The following is a 21,500-nucleotide window of genomic DNA, read 5'->3' on the forward strand; positions in this document are numbered from 1 at the left end:
ATTTCTGTGGTCTCAGTTATGTGTGACTGTCTTCAGGAATGAGCCGGACTATATTACACCCTGGTACCTCCCCCAGGAGCTGTGCTAAAGTAACAGCTGATGTCACGCCTGCTTAAAGACACAGTCCCTGGTGGCTACACCCACACTATAACCTGTCCAACAGTATCTTCAAAGGCAGAGCAGAGAGGGGAGCAGGGCTGCTGCACCTTCCTCTCCCCAGCCCCTGCCCTCCCCCCACCCGGAGCATCAGGAACCTGGCACAGGGAAGCTCCATGCTGAGCACACAAATCCACAATTGCAGCCTTTAATCCCAGTTTTACAGCAGGCGGGAAAGGTTGACCACTGCTCTTTGCAACCCCATGTGCCTGCTTGGATCATGGAGTTACCCTGTCTTCCAACTGAGACCCCCACCTCAGCCAGCTCCTGCTCCACGGATCCCCTGTATGACAACTGCCCACCTTTTGGCCAGCCGGACAGGGCCAGGGAAAAGGAAATGGAGAGCAGGGCTGTGTTTCCTTTAGTAACCAGACTCCCTGGGTCCAGCAGCCCTCTGCCTGGTGTGGTCCCAGCTCTGGCTGAGGTTCAGACAGTGGTTGTTGGAGGAAGAGAGCCTGGCTCCTGGCCAGATCACAGCTGCTGCAGCTGTAGAGGGACCCTGGGAGGACAGGCCTGGGAATCAGAGCTTAGTTCTAGCAAAAACAAAGGAGGAGGACAACAGGGAGTGGACTGGCAAGCAGAGGATGGGGCTTATCGGAGCCAAAGCCCCTGCCCGTCGCACAGCGAGGAGCATTGCAGTGCTTTGTCTCTGTATGATAACCTCACTGACACAGGAATAGCTGACAGCTTGGAGGAGGTCTTCGATATAGAGATGAACTTGCAAGAGCATTTTGACGAGCACGCATACACCTCATGGGCCCCTGAACATATCCAAAGACTGATGCAGGGCGATCCTCTGGGCAAAGAGAAGAACCTCTGGTCGCCTTGTGACATCCTCCTTACCGAAGGTTGTTCTGGTAAGCAGCACCAGAGTCCAGACCAAGACAAGAAGCAGGAGCCAGAGCTGGACTCAGGATCCTGTGCTCAAGAGGACCTGAAGCTGTCATTTCCACAGCAACGCCTCACAGAAAGTCCTCCGCAGCCAAGCCACAGCCAGGATCTGTGGCCCCTTGCTGAAACCAAGAACTTAAAGGAGGCACCGTTGTCTGTGAGGGTGCCCCCTCCGGTTCCCTTGGCTGACCCTTCTGCTAGTGCTCTGCGAAGCATCCTGACGGGCCTCCAGCAGCAGATAATCAAGCAGAGGGAAGAGTACGAGGAACGAATAATCAGGTGACTTAAAATTAGGTTTTTGGCTCAAAAACACACAAACTTGTAGTGCTTTACAAAAGCTTTAATACTCCTTTAGCTTTCGCTAGTTGTATAGCCTTACAATGGTGTTTTATTGGGGCAAACACAAAGCAGTGAGTAGCAATAAATTGAAGAGAAGGTGATATAGTTTTCGCAAATCCTTTTCCTTTATGATGTGTATTTGAATTCACAGAGACAATGTACAATATTTCATTGACTTTTAAAAAGAGAGATTTGTGCTGCCAGGTCAAAGCAAAAAATGATAATTTCCACCTGCAGTCACAGGTCAGGTTGACGTAAACAAGAATGATTTAACAAATTGTGAATTGGTGAAAAGCCAGAATAACAATTAATTACAAAGATGCAATAAATTATTGTTCATTTATTGTTGATCTCACTAAAACACAGCAAACCAGTATAACTACAATTTATAAAACCATTTCTTCATCAACAGTGAGTGTAAATCTGCTTATTGAGTCGATCCCTTGTCCATGTCTTCTGCTATAATTCAATCTGCAAGGCTTTTAGGGTGTATGTCCACCAGCCCTGCGTATGTTCAGAATGAATTTGCTTTTTGGCAACTCTTTAGTGTCTGTGAACATCATCTTTCAAGTCTCTCTTTACAAATTCTCTATTGGATTGAGTCTTTTTGTTTTTTTATTAGCAGAACCACCCTGTATTTATCTCCCATCCATTTTCCCATCAACATTACCCAGCTTTACTGTCCAAGCTGAAGAAAACCTTCCCTACAGCATGATGCTGCCATCACAGTACTTTACAGTGGAGATGAAGTTAGTTTTCTATCACTATGTACCTTCTGCCACAATCTATGATGTAGATCTCAGCAGTACTTCCAGAATAACCGCCATCCTCTTGACTGTTAGTCGGATTAATGGTCTTCTTGCCGGGCCTGTCGCTTTAGGCAGGCGGCCATGTCTAAGTAGGTTTGCAGCTGTTCCATACTCTTTTTCAGATGATGGATTAAACAGAGCTCTGAGAGATGTTCAAAGCTTGAGACATGGTTTCATAAATTAAACAAGCTTTAAATGTCTCCACAACTTTATCTCTGATCCATCCGGTGTGTTCTTCACAAACCCCTGATACCTTCACAGAACATCTGGGTTCATACTGAGATGAAATCACACAGATATGGACTAATACGAGCCTTCTGGACCCAATTGGGTCATTGGATTGTATTTAAAAGGAACTAATTGTGAAAGCTCATATCAGCTTTTAAGACTTCCATTTTAGTTCCCTTCTCAATTGTTTTCTATTTTGAGTTTGTCTATCCCTCACTGTAAATCACATCTGCCTAAATACCACATTTACTGCTGATTTACGGCGCATTTCAGCGAAGGGTAACACAATGTTCCAAAATCCATAAAGGGTGCGTCTACAAAAAGCTGTGCTGTTTTGGCTTCCCAGTCCACTCCAACTTTCACCCTGCATCCTGTTCAGCTCCCAGAGCTAAATTTTCCCACAGGTCTCTGATAACACGCCATGATCCCAACACTTCCTGCATTAATGCAAATACAGCATCAGTTTTCCTAATTTCTGTGAATTCGGCGCTGCAGTTTGTGCTGCCTTGACTTAACAGCTGGTTGGTGTAAAGTGGAAAAAACATATATAGCCTGACTTGCTGACATATAGAAAACAGCTCATGACACTGGAAAGAGAGCTAATTTAAGGGGCCATGCTGCTGACCTAGACACAACACATACCTCATTTATTACCGATATAGATAGAGCATGTCTCGGTGTAAGGTCACGCATTGGAACTATCCGGTGAAGACAAGAGGCTATTGCAATTCTTTTAGCTTGACAGGGAGCGTAAGAGGACAGCACCATGGGTCAAACGTTTTTGAACACCTGCAGCCGAAGTTTTAAATCTTTTCCAGAGGTCAGCCGTCAATGAATTAAGGTAGGAGTGTCAGAAATTAAGCTGATTAAAAAGATTTACTGTTTTCTGGCAGTCAATAAATCTTATCTAATTTTAAAATATGAAAAGACTTAAGGAACAGAAAATCAGGCTTTGTTATTAACAGGGCACATAACCAGGACTAGCAACGTGAGGTCTGTAGCTTTGAGTCAAACAAGGCATTGATTTTTTTGTTTTGTTATTTTCTTTATATATATTTTATATGCTGACCTGATGCTGAGTCTAGTGAGATGTCGACTCCTTGGAAGATTGGCAGATGTCCTAAAATGTTTTCCACTTGTACATATTCACTGTTGAACGATGTTTTTAAATTGATTTGTATTGGTTTTTCGTTCCTCCAATGCAATGGTTGCTTTTTAAGGTCATCGCTGATGTTTTTTCTTCTCAGTATTCTCCTAACACCCACCAAGCTCCCAAAACTTCTGCTGTTTTAGAGGTGTGCACAGTTCTTTATTATAAGTTAATCAAGTGCATGTAATTAGCAGGATTTTTTTTTCGTGATGTACCTTTTACAATTTGTGGTTGGTCACTATTCCTTTAAACTTCTTCAATTTCAAAGAATAATCACTATATAAGATGGTTTAATGCACTTCTATGCTGCATTTTAGATAGATAAAAGTGTTAGCCTCTTTTCTTTCCTGACTACCAGAGGCAGAATTGAAACACTGAAAACAATTCTCTCACTCGCTTTTAAAAGCCACCAACCTCCATGTTTTTTTTTTACTGGTCATTGCACTATTCTTCTTCTCTTCTTACTCCCATCAGCCTGGAGCAGAGAAACGAGGAGCTGGAGGTGGAGGTTGTTCGCCTGAAGACAAATCTGTCGCAGCAGCGCCACTGGTACCAGGTGGTCCAGGCTAAGATCGTGGAGTCTGAGAGGGCCAAAGCTGCTGCAGAGCTCCGTAACGCAACGCTGCAGCGGGAGATGGATCAGTTCTTTGACACCTTCGGTGAGCTCAACAACGAGGCTAAGAAGACAGAATACATCGTCAAGAGTTTTTGAACCAAGTTAAACGTAGCGGGTTTGATGGCATGACCAGTCGACAGAGGCTGATTCCTTTAAAGCTTTTCTGATAATGTAGCAAAACAAAACGTGTTCTACCCTGTAACAGGAGCATCTCAATAAATTAAATTATCAAAACGTTTATTTCAGTAAAATCTCTCAAAAGGTGATACTTGTGTAAAGTCATTTCATGCAGACATTGATGTGAATTAAAGTAAATAAACATGCATTTCTGCAACTGAAAAATGACTTCTAGTGGAGATATGTTATGATCATGACAACTTGACACTTATTCAACAAGCTATCATTTTTCACTCTACTGGGAAGGTGAGCCATTAAAGATTGTTGCTAAACAATCTGGCTGTTCAGAGAGCTGGATCCAAGTATATTAATGGAAAGTTGAGTGGAGGATAAAAGTGTGGAAAAGCTTTTTTTCCCTTGAGCCTAAAGGCTCAAAGGGACTGTGAAAGAATCTCATTCAAAAGAAAAAAACAACAGAGAGTGACCTGAAGAGCAATTTTACTTAAGCATAAGAGAAAAAGAAACACTTGCAAAATGATGCATTTCACTTGGAAATCAAGTGAAATGCAGGAGAGAAACTGAGTTTCCCCTGGCATCTCAAAGATTATTGAGATGCTATGAAGCAGAGATTTCTAAATTTAAAATTATTTCCTGTCTTATTGTAATTAAGTATTTTGTGAAACTGAAGTAAGGTTTTCTATTAGTTGTAAGAAATAATTATTAAAAAGATCATAAACAAACACTAGAAATTCGACTCTAGTGTAAAGAATCTAACATTTAGTTTCACATTTTGATATTTGCATTTGCTGTGATAAGAATGTCACAACCAACAAGAAGAATCACTGATGTCCACTTTATTAGATTTGAGTTTGGGTAAAGATGTTGGCCAAGTGATATTGTGGTCATTGCAGTCACACATCTCAGATAGCTCAGAGAAGAGCTAAGGAATTACAGAATGAGTTGGCCACTCGTCAGGTTGTTTAAGGCATGACAGAAAGAATAAAAACCATGTTGGTGTACAATGTGGTGCTTAAGTCCTCAGTGGCTCTGTAGTGTCATAATTCTGATTATTCAACACACTGTGCAATTATTTAGGCAAAAAGCAGCTCTGCAGTTCATATAAAAGGCTCTTCTTTGAGTTGCAGGTCTCCACGGTCTCTTAAACAGGCTCTTGTTGCTGGGCAAACTTCTCCCACGAACTCGTCCTCTACAAATGGGGCAACTGCTGTCTTAAGTGATGATTCATAGGAAATAAGGACAGCACTGTACAACTTGTACATCACACATACAGGCTTAAAGTAATGATAAAAAAGAAAACATAAAGCAAACAATACTCCGTCGGAACAATATGCATCGTGATGCTGCAAGTGAAACACACAGATCCGGATGGATTTCTCTCAGACCCACAGTATCCTGAAGGTGTGATGCCTTCATGCAAGGTAAACATCTTCATTTTGTGCTGCCTTTAGGTGGATCCTACATGTTTTCTGGCTTTAGGACTAATTTGGTGACTCTCCTAGTGCTAAAGGAATGCTTTAGAAAAAGAGCAGCCCATGCCTTTATTTGCCTTTTAAATGTTTTTAACGGGCTAAAATGTGGCTTGTGTGCAAATTTTTGCAAGAACAAAAAAAAATATATATATATAAATACAGGTATCACTATGCCTCTTTCCGATTTATAGGATTATGATCCGCTTATACACATTTATCATCAGTACCTTAAATTGAATTTTGTGATTCTTGCTCTACATACAGTACAACAAATGAGGAAACTAAATTGTAACACTGAAACTACAGCGGTCTGGAGTGAAAAGCTCAAAATCCACATCAGACATGCCAGTTCATGAAAAACAAAGAAACAAAAACGTTTCAGCGCAGATACAGTAGCACCACTGTGGACATCTGCAATACTTTCAACGTGCTAAGGGTTCTAATTCATAAGATCAGCATTGGACCATCAGATGACCTCCAGATGGTAGAGAAGCTTTTGTTCTTTTTGGCGTAGCATGCAACAGAGCGGCGAACAGTTGTTTAGTCCGTGTCTGCCCTTCTTAGACAACGATAATGACGTTTTCTAAAAAAATAAAAGCTATTAAAACACAGGCATACAACGCAAACCTCTAATTCCCCACCTACACCACAGACTTTATAGATGACCAAGTTAAACATTCACCAAGAAAAAGAAGAGTGAATGTGAATTTTTTTTTTTTTTTTTTATACACAAACATAACTCTGACCTCCAGGCAACAGTCACAAACAAGATCCAAAAATGCTTCACTCAGAGAAAAGAACAGAAACACAAGTTAGAGGGGATAAAACCTAAACAGAGGCAGATGGAACATTTGAGCATTTTAGTTGAGTGGGACGACTGGGGGGGAGCTGACAGCTGTGGACACCGAGGTGTTCACTGACTCTCGTCGAGCGGCCCTGTCAGCGTGTCGATGCTGCTGCTGTCTGTGTCCGACGCCAGCGTGTGCTCTGTGGACATGGACGAAATGTCGTTGGCCGAAGACGACTGGGAAGCGGAACCGGACGCCACATCTGAGACGTGACACGTGAGACAGAACCAGGACGGTGATTAAAACCCTCCAGGTGAAACCCATCTGACAGCAGCTCATTCCAGCACACTTCCATCCACTTTAAGACGGAAATAGTGGCACATGATCTGAACCAACCTGAGCAGTCTTCTTTCATTAGACCGTTCTTGTTCCTCTCCTCCCAGTCCATCACTTCTTCATAAATAAGTTCTGTGCAGAAATAGAAAAAGTAAGGTCAAATGTAATTTCGGGTCTTTCTGTCAAGATTTGTGAAGCTGCAGGTAAATAACTGCGAAGGCTGTATTTCTAATAATAGTAAACTACACAAAAACATAAAAGGTTTTTAAAAGCTTTTACGTTTCCAATGGTGCCACACAAAATTAACAGCTTGTTTAATATTTTCATCCTGTCTCTCTTCCTAGCGTGATATCCATGCAAATGGTTACAATCAGAATATGTCATGAGAAAATGGGTATATATATCTGTGTGTTCCTTCAAAAGGAATGATCAAAATATTATAAGACATAATCCAGATTTCAAATTTATAGATTTCAGAGGTTTTGTTTCTACTTCAGGCTTGAAATGTAATGCCTGCAAAAAACACAAAACGTAAGAAAGAAGGAACAGATGGATGTGTTGGCAGATTATGGGATGGACACATGGAGGTACAAGCTAAAGAATGGAAGTGTGGATGAAGGAAGAGAGGGAGAGACAGATGGAGATAAAGACAGATGGAAGTCTAGATGACAAATGGATGGATGGAAAGGTAGATAAACTGATGCCAAGATGGACAGATGAGAAAGCTAATTAACACAGGAATGAAGGGATAGATCAGTGGATCAACAGATAAGTGGGGAGATAGAAGGAGGTATGAATGGACTGATGAGTGGCTAATTCTAATAGTTCATTTGCAACATATATTGAAAACAAACTGCATAAGAGGCAGGTTGTCAGAAGAAGCTTATTTTTTTAAGCTTTAGATATTCATCATGCAAACAATGGATCTGAAAATACAAATAATGTAATAATCCATTGTCTCTGTCATTTCTGCAAAACACAAAATTTCCCCAGTTCCAGACTTGGAGACTGCAGAAACCCTGGAAATAATCTGAACCAGAGGTAATGCTGTTTTGCGTCCCTAGAGGGCGGTGTACCACCTTTCCACTGCTCAATGGTGTGCTCTCTTTCTTCCAGCTGCTTATCTGAAATCTGAGGAGGAGGCTGAAACACAAAAGGAAACAGATCCATCAGAGTAATCGCCAGCAATGTTCCTGTGCTGAGAAAGTCTACCACCAGTTTCCTCACCGCGTCCGCCTCCGCAGGGTCGTACCACACGTGGATGTAGGGGTGATGAAGGGCTTCCTCGACCGAGATACGGCATTCCGGATCAATGACCAGCATTTTGGAGAGCAGATCCCGAGCTTGAACAGCTGGTTAGGCAAAACAGGACAAGCATTACCGTGTCTGTAACATCTCTGGGGACAAGCTGGTGGCTTTCGACTCCCAGGCCAGTATTTATGCAAACTGTTGGTTTTGTTTAAGTGCCCGAAGTTCTTACTTTTCACTTTGTCTTGTTCAGATTCAGAAGGGAAAGCCCAATCCGGGAACAGCTCTGTGAAGCTGACGCCTGGATACTGCGGCTTGTTCATCACATAGTTCCTTACGGTTTCCATCAGTCGGTTCATAAACTCGAGACTGGGTGTACCCAGAATCTCAATCACTTTATTCCACTGGTCGATGTCTGGACAAAGCCATTTGTTATGGAAAATTGTAGGCATGTACACTGCAGTTATAAATGAAAGTGAAAAAGACGAGCAAAATCATGTGAAGCCCTCATGAGGAGACAGTCAAGTCCTAAAAATTTAAACAAAGAATATAAAACAAGAAATCCGTGCTAAGATTTTAGTGGGCCATAAAGTGGTTCAAAGTGTCAATAAATTTAATATGAACAAAATACCTAATCAGGAATCATAACCTTTACAGTGTCTTGCAAAAGTATTCACACCAACTGAACCTTTTTATGTGTCATCATTTAGACACAACGTTCAATATTAACATTTTATGTGACAGATCAACACAAATCTGTTGATTGATTGTGTCATTATTGACAACAGACACACGTATCCATTTACATGGATGTAATGTAATAATTTAAATACATTTGTATATAGCCCGATTACCATGGTACCCCTACACAGTGCAACCAATTGTTTTATAAGCCACCTGATTAGTAAATACTGTGTCTCTACAAACACTGTGAAAACAACCCCTATTATTAAGCACAGTAGAGGCAGCATCATTCTGTGGGACAAGGACCTGGTCAGTGTTGATGGAGAGATGGATGTAAACACAGGACAACACTGGAAAAAAAAAAATATTCAAGACAACTAAAAGCTTTGAGACTCCAGCAGGACGACAACACTGAACATACAGATAGAGCTACTGTGGAACGGTGTGGAAAAAAACCAAATTATGTGCTGGAATGGCCTAGTAGAAGTTCAGGTCTTAAAAATCTGTAAAAGGTTTTCATTCCCAGATATTGCCAATTTGGCACAACTAAGAATTTGTAAAAAAAAAAAAAAAAAAAAAAAGCATCTATTATATGGTTATGCAAAAATAATAAAGAACGTACTCCCGAAGACCTGCAGCTGTGATTGCAGCAAAAAGTGGTTCTACAAAAGCATCCAGTCAAATACTTTTCATGCTAAAATATTTTTTAGTGAAGTGCCCCCTGAATTAATCAGTGGTAGAGCAGATGCTTCACGAGAAGAGGCTAAAGTCCTTGGTTCGATTCTCAGGCTAATTTCTTTCTCTCTGCCCTCTTCCTGTCATTTTTCGCTCCTGTTCCGTCCATTAGACAAATGAAAAGGCCAGAATAGTTATTAAAATAAGCCAAGAAAAAAATTCATTCATCATCTTATCATTTTACTTTGTTGCTGGCTATATGGTGCAGTGGTACATCAAGTAGGGATTTGACAGTCTGTACTTAAATGTAGGCATTTCTACTTGAACAACTGATAAATATCAAGGAGTGGAGAATCCATCTAGCTCTCCATGTTTGTCTGTCAGAGAAATGGGCTGGGCGGGAGGCTCAAATTCATCAAGTGGATCTTGACATTTTTCGGTTTGGTCCCCAACAGAACATAAATACAAGTGGATGCAGGATGAAAAGCGATATAACCTGGTATCACACTTGTTGCCTTGCATCCATTCAAAGCTACTCGCCTACAACACAGTCCCCGGTAAGTGAGAGGTAATAATTAGAAACAGAGACAAACACTATAATTGCTAATGGTGTGAATTGTTTCAGTCTGATTCCATCTGACAATTAGGGAGACTGCAGTCATCTGAACCAGAAATTGTCTGATTAATAAACATTGGCAGGAACACATAAAATCTTAGATTAAACCCAGATCTGCTCTAAATAGTAGGGTTAAATCTAGAGATATAAAGATCTATGACGTCAGACTTGCATAGCGCTTTTCAGGACTCAAAAATGCTTTAAAATGAAATGAATATCTATGAGAAGAACAGAAAACATCTTGATGTGTTTGAAGGACTACGAGACAGAGTGCTCTGAATGTTAAGACACCAACAGGCACAGAGACGATGAGAAGAGTGAAGGATACGATCGGTGCCCTGGAAGATGACGCTGCCTTTTACCATCTCTCCCATGATGCACCCCACTGACCAGATGTCCACTGGGAACAGAAAACACACACAAATGTGACACACAAAATCCCACAGACAAAAACTATTGCACTGAAATGATAAAAAAAACAAATACACAGTAAGATGTCACAATGAGGCTGTACAGATGAACTACAGACGTATGGTTTGCTCTGACTGACAAACACTGAGATGTAAAAGCAGGACGCCTCATTGTTTTCAGAGAAATGTTCCGCTGACTTCTTCATGCGGTGCACATCTTCAGTCTGGCTTCAAACCGGCTGCAGCCTTCCAGGCCTTTTTCTCGCCTACGCTTATCAGTTTACACAGCTGTTGCTCTCTCCCTTGCTTTCTCTTTGCATGTGCAGGGGTGTGTGAGTGTGTGTGTGTGTGTTTTTAATAGAGGAGGATGGAGTTTGTCTTTTACCCTCGCTCTCTTGAGTTGCCTGTTTGCTCGGGAGCGTTAAGAAGTGGCAAATGGCCATTTACTGTTTTCTCCGGTCCACTTTCCCTCGAGCTGAAAGCTCCCTCTGCCTCTGATAAAATCTCCAGAGCTCTGCACATAATTTAGAGTCGATTCTTCACAAATATCACATGAATCATAAATGTACACTTTGCATGCACAGAGTACACCAGGGATTTTTTTTTTTAAGGCTGTATGCATCTCAACAGAATGTGGGGGGGACACAACCACTCACTCCTCAGTGTTTTCATCAATGCCTCTGAGAGCATGACTGGGTTATATAACACACCAACAATTAGGCAGTGATATTTGACATAAGGCATGACTATGTAACAAATAAACAGATCTATCTAAAAGGCATTTACTTTTTGTGGATTGCTCTTAAAGCACAATCGTGATGTTTACGTCTCCTTTTGCTTGACTGACCTACTTTCATTTTTCTATCACCTGTTCCAGTCCACAAGAGACCCCTGCTTTCACCAGCTGCTCATGTGCACATCCCCAAAGGTGCATATGTGCACACACCAAACGATAAGAAGTGGAACTATACAGACACACAGCATTTAGAAAATCTTTACAATGTTTCACTGAAAAGAATTGTCTACATAAGTGATTTTCTTGGAGTCCGTTAACAAAACTCCCCAGTGTGAAAAAGGAAAAAAGCCAAAAAAATGTCCAAGTGACATTCTGGATTAGGCAGGAAAATAATTAAGATGACATGGCGATTTAATATGATGATAAGAAGAAATTCAATGCACTACAAGTCGAATTTTTTTTTTAGAAATTGTCAAACATGAGGGGATCCTCGTCCATGTTAAAGTGACAGATTGTGTTCAGTTACATGTTTTTAAGCAATGTCACAGAGACTGCTGGCGTTTTCTGATGTCCGTGCTCTAATTCTGGCCGGTCAGGAGCAACTCGGCTCCACAGCAATGCGCAGCAATGAGGCATGTAGTGTAAATCTGAGATGATATAGATGGACGTTTGTATTACATGAAGGCCTGCAAAGTCACTTTTATTCATCTCCTTGGCAACTACCAGGGCATTGAGACGTAACATAATCTTAGTGTTTAAAATTTATGTGACTGACCAAACTACTAGGTACAAAATATATATATCTAAAGTATTTCTGAAAGAATCCTAAAAGAGTCTTTCTGGGATAACAAAGACAAATAAAACAGAAGGAAAAACATCAGAAACATTTAAATAAAGGTTTTCCTGGAGTAACAAGGAAGGATACAGTCCTTTCCAGGAAAGAGGACTTTATGACAGATCATTTCAGCCATTATGCAGCCAACTGACCACAGGTCCACTGAAGCAGAGTAGTTGCAGATTGAAAGCATTCAATGACATCGAATGGCTAATATTACCACACAGAAAACTAACAGCATAACTGGATCAACAAGAATAGACAGTTGAAATTGTTTTCAATTGTAAAGTAGAAATTTTAAAACTATAAATATCTGAAATATATTTATGTTCCGATTTGAGAATTATTCATTTCTGTGAAAATGTGGTGGGTATTTTTTCTCACCATTCTCCTTATACTTCATGCCCAGAATGACCTCCGGGGCGCGGTAATATCGGGTTACTACATAGGGGGTCATCATGAAGTTTGTGCAAGCTGTCCGTGCAAGACCAAAGTCGAGGATTTTCAGAGTGCAATCAGACTTCACAACAATGTTGCTGGGCTTCAGATCCTGAAGAGGAAGACAACAAAAGTATTTTACAGGAAAAAAAATAATACACATTCACTGGAAAAAGACTGTCAAGAGATGTTAAGTAATGTTCCTCAAAATTTACATCTCAGTGATTTCACCCAAAGAAAGTCTAGGCAGGGAAATGCTCAGAAAAAATGTATAAGGAACTTGGGAGCTCCATCTCAGGCTCTACAGGCTCCAGTCAGTGAAAAATCATGACAACACAGAACAAGTGCGGCTTGTTTGGAAGTCAGCAGCTAATAATTCAAAATATGGCAGTGGAACCTACAAAGCATCTCTGAATGAGCCATAAAACATCAAAACGAATGTCAGAAGAGTTGTCTCAACCAACTATCAAGCAAGGTGGCGGAGGGCTCATGATTTGGCCTTGTTCCCCATAGGATATGGGCATCTAGAAATAACGGAGTTGACCATGAACTCCTTTGCATACTGAAGCACCTAGGAGTCAAACTACAGAATGAACAAGAATTACTAAATTATGGAGTTTACGTATCTTTCCCCTGGCTTTTCCTTCACATTTAATGACTAGGGAGGAGGGTTAAGGATTTTTTGTATTCAGGCATCTCCACATTTTTTTCTTAATACATTTAACAAAAGAGAGAGAAGTAAAAAACACCATGTTCTGTGTCAATTCAGCTCAAAGCACAAACACCTGGACTTACTCTGTGGATGATCCCAGCTGAGTGCAGGTGCCTGATGCCACAGAGGATCTGATAGAGCAGGTAGGACATCCTCTCGTGGTCCAGGTCCATGTGAATCACCTGACATAAGCTGGCGTCCATCAGCTCCATCACCAGGTAACTAAAGGAGAGGAGGCGTGAATGATGGAAGCAAAGAGCAAATATTTATTAAAAAAATCAAACCAAGAAACAATAAAAAAGCAACTGGAAAAAAATGGACAGAAAAAGAAATTTGGATAAAATATTTGGACTAAGCTCTAAATAAGCCTCCGCTGTCACTCACAGATCCTGGAACTCCTCCAGAGACTTCTGAGGCGTGAAAACATTGATCAGACGGATGATCTGCGAGCACAAAAACAGGCCATTAGTTCACTCTCCCATCCATTTCACTGCACAGAGCTCACTCTTTTCCCCTCTCAGGTCTGTATTTTATGCAGCGACTTCCAGAGTTTCTTTCCAAAGAATGATTTGATCTTACACCAGCTTTATCCTGCTGCATAACTAATTAAATCACATATTTATTGAAGCTTATTTGCATCTTTACATCAAAAATAACATTCTGTTGCCTTGCATTAAATCTTACATTTTTGTGGTTGACACATTTCAGCAGCACCAGTTCCCTGTAGGCCCGCTTTGCATGGGTCTGGTTCTGAAAGGGCCGGCAGAGCTTCTTCACAGCCACTGGGATACCGAGGACTGTATCCAGAGCAGAGCTAGTCACACATTTCATAAAAAATGAAAGAGAAACAAAGGTTAGAATCACATATGTGACTCTTACTGAGAGAAGCACTTCCTCGCCTCAAGGTAGAAAGAAAAAACCAGCCAAGTTACATTTTTACTGAGTTTGTCTCATTTTAAACAAGAGAGATCAGTGTGTAGCTCTTCTAACAATGGTAAGGTTACTGGTAACAATCCAATCCAATAGGATTACACAGAAGACGTGTTCAAGCTGAGTACTGAACCAGCTAAAATTATTTTTGATTGTATTAATAATGTAATATTATACATCCATTAAGATGTAGAGAACAGCTCATGTTTATAAATAATAGCACTTCTATCTAGGCTGGCTTTGAGAATCAATAGAAACACATCCAAAGTTTTCTAAAGCTAGTCATTTGAAACTTTTTTTAGAATTACTATTAAGAAAACAAATCAGAAATGTCAGAAATTTTAAATTAAAAATCTGGGGGGTTTTCTAAGCAGAAACATGTTGCGCTAACAACAACCCTTCTATGTGGAAAAGTGACAGTAAAGTGTTCCTAGATGAATCACAAAAGCTGTAAGAAGCTTTCAGAAAAAAAGACTTTCTACGGAGACACATCAGTTCCTGTTTCAGGCTGCATGTTTCAATACGGAACAAAACCACAGCAAATAAAAGAAGAGCTGAAAATATTACAGAAACGTTGCTCTGCAACCTGAGGCTCTTGACTTTGGACAAATTGCTCCTACTTTTAGCATGTTTGCAGTGTATTTTCATACCATATCGGCAAAGAATTTCCACAACACAATAACTCAAATAGTACAAAGAAATACTTATTGTTTCATAAATATAGAAAGTTCAAGTGTAAATATTTTTAAGTAAAAGTTAGGTTTCTTTTTGAAAACAAAATATAGAAAAAAATGTTTCTAAAGTCCAAATGTAGAAATTAAATGATGGCTTACTAGTGTTACTTATGGTAGCAGTCGCTAATAAAGGTTGTTAAACATAGCTCTAGATGACAACTCTAAAAATATCATTTGTCTTAAAATGAAACTAAAAGGTATTTTAGGGTGACTTTTCTCTCAAACACATAGCACTATATCTCCTGTGCTGCGAATAGTAATGATTGTTCACAGCAGAAAGGCAGAATAGTCATAGTTGACCAATTCATCTCTACTAATAGCATCATCTTGGTCTGACGCAGAGCTGTTCTACGCGTTAACATCCACTGTCAGGTCCACAGGTATCCCGGCAAGGTGCATTTGATAACCAAAACATCTTTCATTTTCCAAAGATACCAACTCAAATATTTTATAAAATGGGGTGCAATAACTATTCATGATATAAGAGTGCTAAACCTTTTTTTGTTTTTATCAGGAATAGATTGCTTATGCCTAATGACTCTGTAATAGCTGCATAGTAGAAAAAGATGCAAAATGACCTAAAAAAAACAACCTGATTATGAAAGAATTAGGAACAAGGTCTGGAAATTTACAGCACTGAGCTACGTTCACACCAGCAAACAAACTCTAATAGTATCTCACCAGACAATGCCTTGGGCCCCTGAGCCAATGGCACGAAGCTGCTGGTAGCGCTTGAGCACAGTGAAGGTGGAGTCCCCCACCTGGACACTGTAGAACTGGCCCTCCGCCTCACTCATCGTGCTGAGAAGTCAGGACCAGCAGCACAGTCTGTCCACACACACACACACAAAAACATGTTATTACCACTCAAACAAGAGGATGAAGAACACGAAAAGGTTGGGTTACTTGTTCCTTTTCCAGATCAGTCTAAAAACCCAACAATCATGTCTTGCTGCTCTCTTTCATCATTTTACAACAGAAGCAGAGTAGATATGCTGATGGTGAAGCTGCTAATGTTTTGGTCTGTGACTGTATGTGAACATCAAGGTCAACGGAGAAGCCTGAAAGCTTGATGAAGAGATCCTGAGGCTCTTGCTGCCATCTTCAAACTCAGACTGACACGCTCATGCTAAATAAACACAGACAGAGCACGCCGACTAGCAGAGGCAGCCGTCGGCTTGAACATATTTGTGATCTGACGGCAGATTAACAATACAGTAGGAGTACATACATGTTAGGAAAACACACAACATGTTTGTGGGTTTCTAACATGCAGCCGTGGCAGCGCTGATTCCTGGGGCAGGAAGTGGAGGGGTGTTATTCTTGGCAGTCATTTCTGTGTGTGTGTTTGCATGTGGGCGAAGACACACTATCGTGTAGCTATGCAACAGCAACGAGTCACGGCTGTTTGCCATTCCCTAAAAAAAACTGCCACAAGTTAAATGGAGATGGATTTTTATTTTTTTTTTTAGCTCTTTGACATCAACTGGCTGGTCTGGACGCTGCAGATAAAATCCACACACAGAATCAGCAGCGCAGACTTTATGGAGACTTGATGTAATGACACACATTTTTTAAAAATTGTAAAAATACTGGGCCTTTCCAGGCAATCTTTCTTGACTATTTTGCATTCGTTTCACAATATTTTCACAAGGTTTCTACAGTGGATTTTAAATGTCCTGAAAATCACAGAAACTAAGAGCAAGGAGGAAACGATACTACAAAGAAAGAAGGAAGGAAAGACAGGATGACACAAACAAGCAAAACAAAGGGAAGGATGAGATTTAAACAGATATGAAATAAAGGTTGGAAATACACAAAACATTTTCTATGCCGTTTTTCTTTTCCCCTCCTATCCAGACATAGAAAATATTGAAAAAAATTCAGACTGTGTTAAAACCCTGTTATCAGTGTTTGTTTTCACACAGAAATACACTGCTCTTTTGATATATTGCCCTGACTAACATTACAGCTTTGATAACATAACTTGCATATATTATTTGCACAAAGAGAGTACTGTGTTTAACAAAAACAGAGATGAAAAACAATAAGCTCCTGTTATATAAAACAACACACATCAGTGATGTATGGTTGGTCTCTGTGGCTTTGAGGCAGCAATCCTTCTCAATCGTTCGTCTTTAGCAGTTCTTGATTGTTTTTTTTTTTCTGAACATGTTGGCATCTTCAATAAACCTGAACAATAATCCGGTTTGAATTTCCTGTCTCTTTTAGTGAAACTTTGATTTCTCGTTGTCATTTTCACAGCAGCTGAAACAGGTCAAAATGATGTTTCCTAAAAGCCATTCCTCATTTGGTAACCTTTATTTGACTAAATTAACTACAACCTGACCCTATAGACTTTCCACTTTTATACTTTTACATAAATCTTTCTTTCTCTGTTTCATTTGCTGTTTGGATTCTTTCTCACATCCATTTAGCTCCCTTCCTACACCTGAAAGGAGAGCTGTAAATAACCTAGCCGCCTGTGTTCCTCTGTCAGGAATTTGTCATGGTGGTTTTTGGCACTGGGATCTCTTCACTCGTTTGGTCTTTTCTGGATTTCCCCCAGCTTTCCTCCCAGAGAAAAGCTGGCTGGCGGCTTTATTTTTCTCAGCACTTTCAATATAGCATGCCTTCTGAGGCACTTGATGAAATAATAGCATGGGTAGGAAAAGCCAAATGCTAATGGACTGACAGCACTCAAGTACAATATTGCGTTTGCTATTTAAATATAGAAGAACCAGCATGAAAATACAGATATTTTTTATTTTTATCCTGAATCTAACAATTTAGATTCAGTATTGTCTAAAATCTGAATTTAATCTTAGACATTTGTGCATATTTAAATAAGATTTGATTAGTATGTGGTAATGCTGATGTTCCCATGACAAAACCTGGACTACTAAAGGCACCCTGCAAGGTGGATGAGTCACAGCATCAATCATGATCACATTTCAAGCTCTCAGTGGTGACTACGTCATGACAAAGCTGCTGCTGCAAATGTACTCAAAATCTGAAGCACACCACAAACCTCATTCCTTTGTCAAAAAGAACAGCCCAAGACGAAAAATGTACACAATGGTGAATTAAATTACTACATGAAGTCAATATTTTAACCATCAAAAATCAACCTCACATAAAATGCCATGCAAATACGTTTACAGAGGTTTGTTCCTAAGCAGCAAGAGAGCAGAGAACACCACCAATCATTTACTCTCTTGCAGCATTTCAAAACAGCAAAGAAACGCTTTAGTTAAAGTTTAGCAACTTTAACAATGCTAAACATTAATTTAAAGGATAAAAAATATCGGCTCTGAGTAAAGTAATAAATGATAAATATTCAGACCTATTACAAGATGGTGATTATTTTCTAGACTAATGACAGACTTCCAAACTCTGGTTGTAATATTTGAAATACTTTTTTTCTAGTACACAAAAAAAAAACAACAACACACATTTGTTACTCAGTGAAGAGTGAAATGAAAGAAAAATACAGTGATTTGTGCAAGATGCAGTGGTGAATTAACATTAGATTAAGTGGGATTTTACTGATGTAACAGTTTAGATCCTGCTGCCATATTTTATTTTTGTTTTAAAAAAATCAGATACGACATTATGAAAATTTTTCAAACTAAGTATTTTAGCAACAGAAGAAAAAGATCGCCTTAAGTCGACCATTTCTCTCTCAGCCGTAGACAGAATATATCAGCGTTACTTCATCCTGGTCCAGAGGGCTTGCTGTTCTGCATGTTTCTTCACACAGCTGATTTAAATGAATGGGTGGTTAGCAGACATCTGAGTTGATGCTGAGGAGGGTAATGCAGAGAACTGTGAGCCCCGGGCATCACGAATACATCACTGCAATGTTCAGATTTTTGGGTTTAGTAAAAATATTGTATGATAACTGCAAGTCAGCTGCAAGAATCCTGACAGAGAGTTCACGTCTCTGCAATTTCTAAGTTTCTACATTGGCTAACAGTAAGTAAGGTGCTTTTCATCATAATTAGTCGGACCCCCTTATGTATGACTGATTTTATCATATCAGTTTTTCAGATTCCTCAGATCTTGTGAAAAAGTTGGAACTGAGAGTGAGAACAAAATGAGGTTACATTTTTTTTTTAAATCAACATCAAACCCAAATGTCCAATGTAAACTTTGTAATTCTTAATTAATTTATTTCTTTATTTCTTTTTTTTTCCGAAGAGTTTTCGCGGCGCTGGTGGCTCGTATTTTTGCGACGGTGGGCAGACAGGGGGGGGGGAGGGCATGCGGCAAGGGTCGTCGGGACTGGGAGTCGAGCCCGCGACGTCCGCATCGAGGACTGGGGCCTCCAGGCGTGGGGCGTGCTAGCCAACAGCGCCACCGCAGCACGCCCCAGTAATTATTACATTTTAACGTCAACTAAGTCCTTCTAACCACCATAATCTCTGTTTACCTAATTTATTCTGTACTTTATTTTTAGAAATTGCATCCAAGTGTCAACATCTAGTTTTTGCTTTGAGGTGACGTTGAAGGACTTGGAGCCTATCCACTTTGTGTAATGAACCATTACCACTAGCAGGAAAAATGTTCCTTAGCATGACCCGACTGCCACTATGCTTGACTCGGTGTTGTATTCTTTAGTCTGAAAAATCCATCTTGATTCCAAATATTGTTACTGTGGTCAAACAGCTGAATCCCACCTGACCATGAAAATATTCTAACATGACTTGTTATCAATCCATTTAAATATTTTTGCTTAAGTCTATCCATTGAAATAATTAATATCATTATTATTAACGTAATAACTAAGACTCGATTATTTTAACCGCAGTATATAATGAATCACTGCTTTCCTGCACATAAACAATGATAATGTGAAACCAGTGTCTTCTGCCTCAAGGTAACCATGAACCTCATACTGGTATGCCTAATGGTGACCAATAGGACTTTGTGGATATATGTACTTTTTCATCTCACCAGATAAAGCACAGAAGAGAGATGTGACCTTCACATAATCATCAGCATCCTCCACAGTAACTCATCATGGCTATTGTCCAGCTCATCATGAGCCTAGCCCAGCTTTGGGGTCTGACGTGGCTCTCAGTAGGGAGGTGGATAAGGAGTCAGTGAGCTCATATCAGATTAACATGACCTGAAAGTATGTCTCATTGTCATGTAGCAGCGTTATAAAACAGCACACATCTACATCCAAGACTCTGCTGCTGCTTCAGATGTCAATTACGGATGAAGGGAAATTGGCGATAAAGGGTGAAGGGGGTGCTTCTGCGATTCCTCTACACATGACAGGTAAATTGAGTGTGTACAAGCTCAGTCTGAGTCGCTGACGAGTATCTGGCATGCCAAATAAACTAGATGGGGGTGAAAATAGTACATGCGTTCATCACATCTGCAGCTGTGTTTGTGTTTAGCAACTGTGGGCATGTTTGTTGATCTGATCACGTTAGGCCCAATGAAACGCAACTCATATGGGTCATTTGTGAACTGAGTGAATTGATGACATGATGTTAAAGCAGAGGTATTACACGGAGGTATGCGAGCAATAAAGCAGTGTGACACCGGGTACCGCTGGTATTCGCAGCTTTGACACAAGAAAGCACCAAAATAACCACTACCTGAATTAATCAAATGTTTAACCGGACACACAGTCGGTGGGGCCTAAACCACCAGACTGCTCCATTCTTCGGGCAGCAATGCGGTAGTCGGGCCGCCGGGGCAGAGCTGGAAGCCCTGACAGTCCGAGAGGGACGACGACAGGAGGCGGTAGCTGCAGCAGTCAAACCTACCTTCTCCTTTCGCCGCTCCCAAGAAGCTCCCATGCATCCAAAACGTGTGTCAAACTCTTTCCCACTCTTTCAGGAACGACGGTGAAGTGGGAGGAAAAAAAGTTTAAAACAACCAGAGTCGTGACTCTCACCACTGACAAACAGACAGACCCTGGTCCGAGCTAACTCCAGCGGCAGCGCAGCGCGGAGAAGCCGAAACAAGCAGAGACAGAGGAGCAAGGAAAGAGGGTGACGTCATTCCGCACAGTTTACGTTCACAAAAAAAAGAAAGGAAAAACATTAACTTCGTTAAGAAAGTTTGTGTAACATTTTTATCAGAAATATCAAAAGGTATAGATGAAACCGTAGTTTTTAATCTGTACATGTTTTGGATCTGTACTAACATAGTAGACGTGTACTTTGGTTTTCTCAGGCTTAGCCGTCAAAGTAAAGAAAGATACCCTATCTACTGAATTATGCACTCGTAATAACATCTGACAGAACTTCCCATTAAGAATTCTGTGTAAACCTTTTAAGTATACATTTTGACTGTAATATGTCATTATGGTACAATTCTCTTTAATCTAAATTTCACAGCTGGGGTGTGTTTTTCGATCAATTTGTGTAATGTAGCAGCAGTTAATGCAATTTTAGCATACTAATATTTCATACACTAGCACAGGCAACTTACCAGACAATTTTAATGTGGATTAATAAGGAAATCCTTTAGCCGTTTAAATGAACCGAAAACTAGTTGGAAAAGAAAAAGCATAAAATAAAAGAATAAAGAATATCTC

General features: G+C 40.2%; 2 protein-coding genes across 3 annotated transcripts; one reads left to right on the forward strand and one right to left on the reverse strand.

Annotated features, from left to right (window-relative positions):
• The first annotated feature begins 154 nt into the window (after positions 1 to 154).
• Positions 155 to 6,524, forward strand: LOC122836544. The gene is made up of 2 exons (XM_044126140.1): positions 155 to 1,326; positions 4,048 to 6,524. The coding sequence occupies exons 1-2, from the start codon at positions 377 to 379 to the stop codon at positions 4,283 to 4,285; spliced, it is 1,188 nt and encodes a 395-aa protein (XP_043982075.1). The 5' UTR covers positions 155 to 376; the 3' UTR covers positions 4,286 to 6,524.
• mapk9 (mitogen-activated protein kinase 9) lies at positions 5,145 to 20,949 on the reverse strand. Of its 2 annotated transcripts, none has more exons than XM_044126139.1 (12): positions 20,725 to 20,949; positions 15,620 to 15,766; positions 13,959 to 14,088; positions 13,659 to 13,717; positions 13,358 to 13,496; positions 12,509 to 12,674; positions 12,215 to 12,286; positions 8,401 to 8,583; positions 8,148 to 8,272; positions 8,000 to 8,063; positions 6,981 to 7,052; positions 5,145 to 6,846 (listed from the first exon to the last, which is right to left on the reverse strand). In XM_044126139.1, exons 2-12 carry the CDS (start codon positions 15,733 to 15,735, stop codon positions 6,710 to 6,712), a joined length of 1,263 nt encoding a protein of 420 aa, XP_043982074.1. In that variant the 5' UTR covers positions 15,736 to 15,766; positions 20,725 to 20,949; the 3' UTR covers positions 5,145 to 6,709. The 2 variants fall into 2 exon arrangements, with proteins under 2 accessions (XP_043982074.1, XP_043982073.1); XM_044126138.1 differs by lacking the exon at positions 12,215 to 12,286 and adding an exon at positions 10,472 to 10,543 and having other exon boundaries at positions 20,725 to 20,940.
• Positions 20,950 to 21,500: the final 551 nt, after the last annotated feature.

The sequence above is a fragment of the Gambusia affinis genome, linkage group LG09, assembly GCF_019740435.1.
Source record: "Gambusia affinis linkage group LG09, SWU_Gaff_1.0, whole genome shotgun sequence".
Lineage (NCBI taxonomy): Eukaryota > Metazoa > Chordata > Actinopteri > Cyprinodontiformes > Poeciliidae > Gambusia > Gambusia affinis.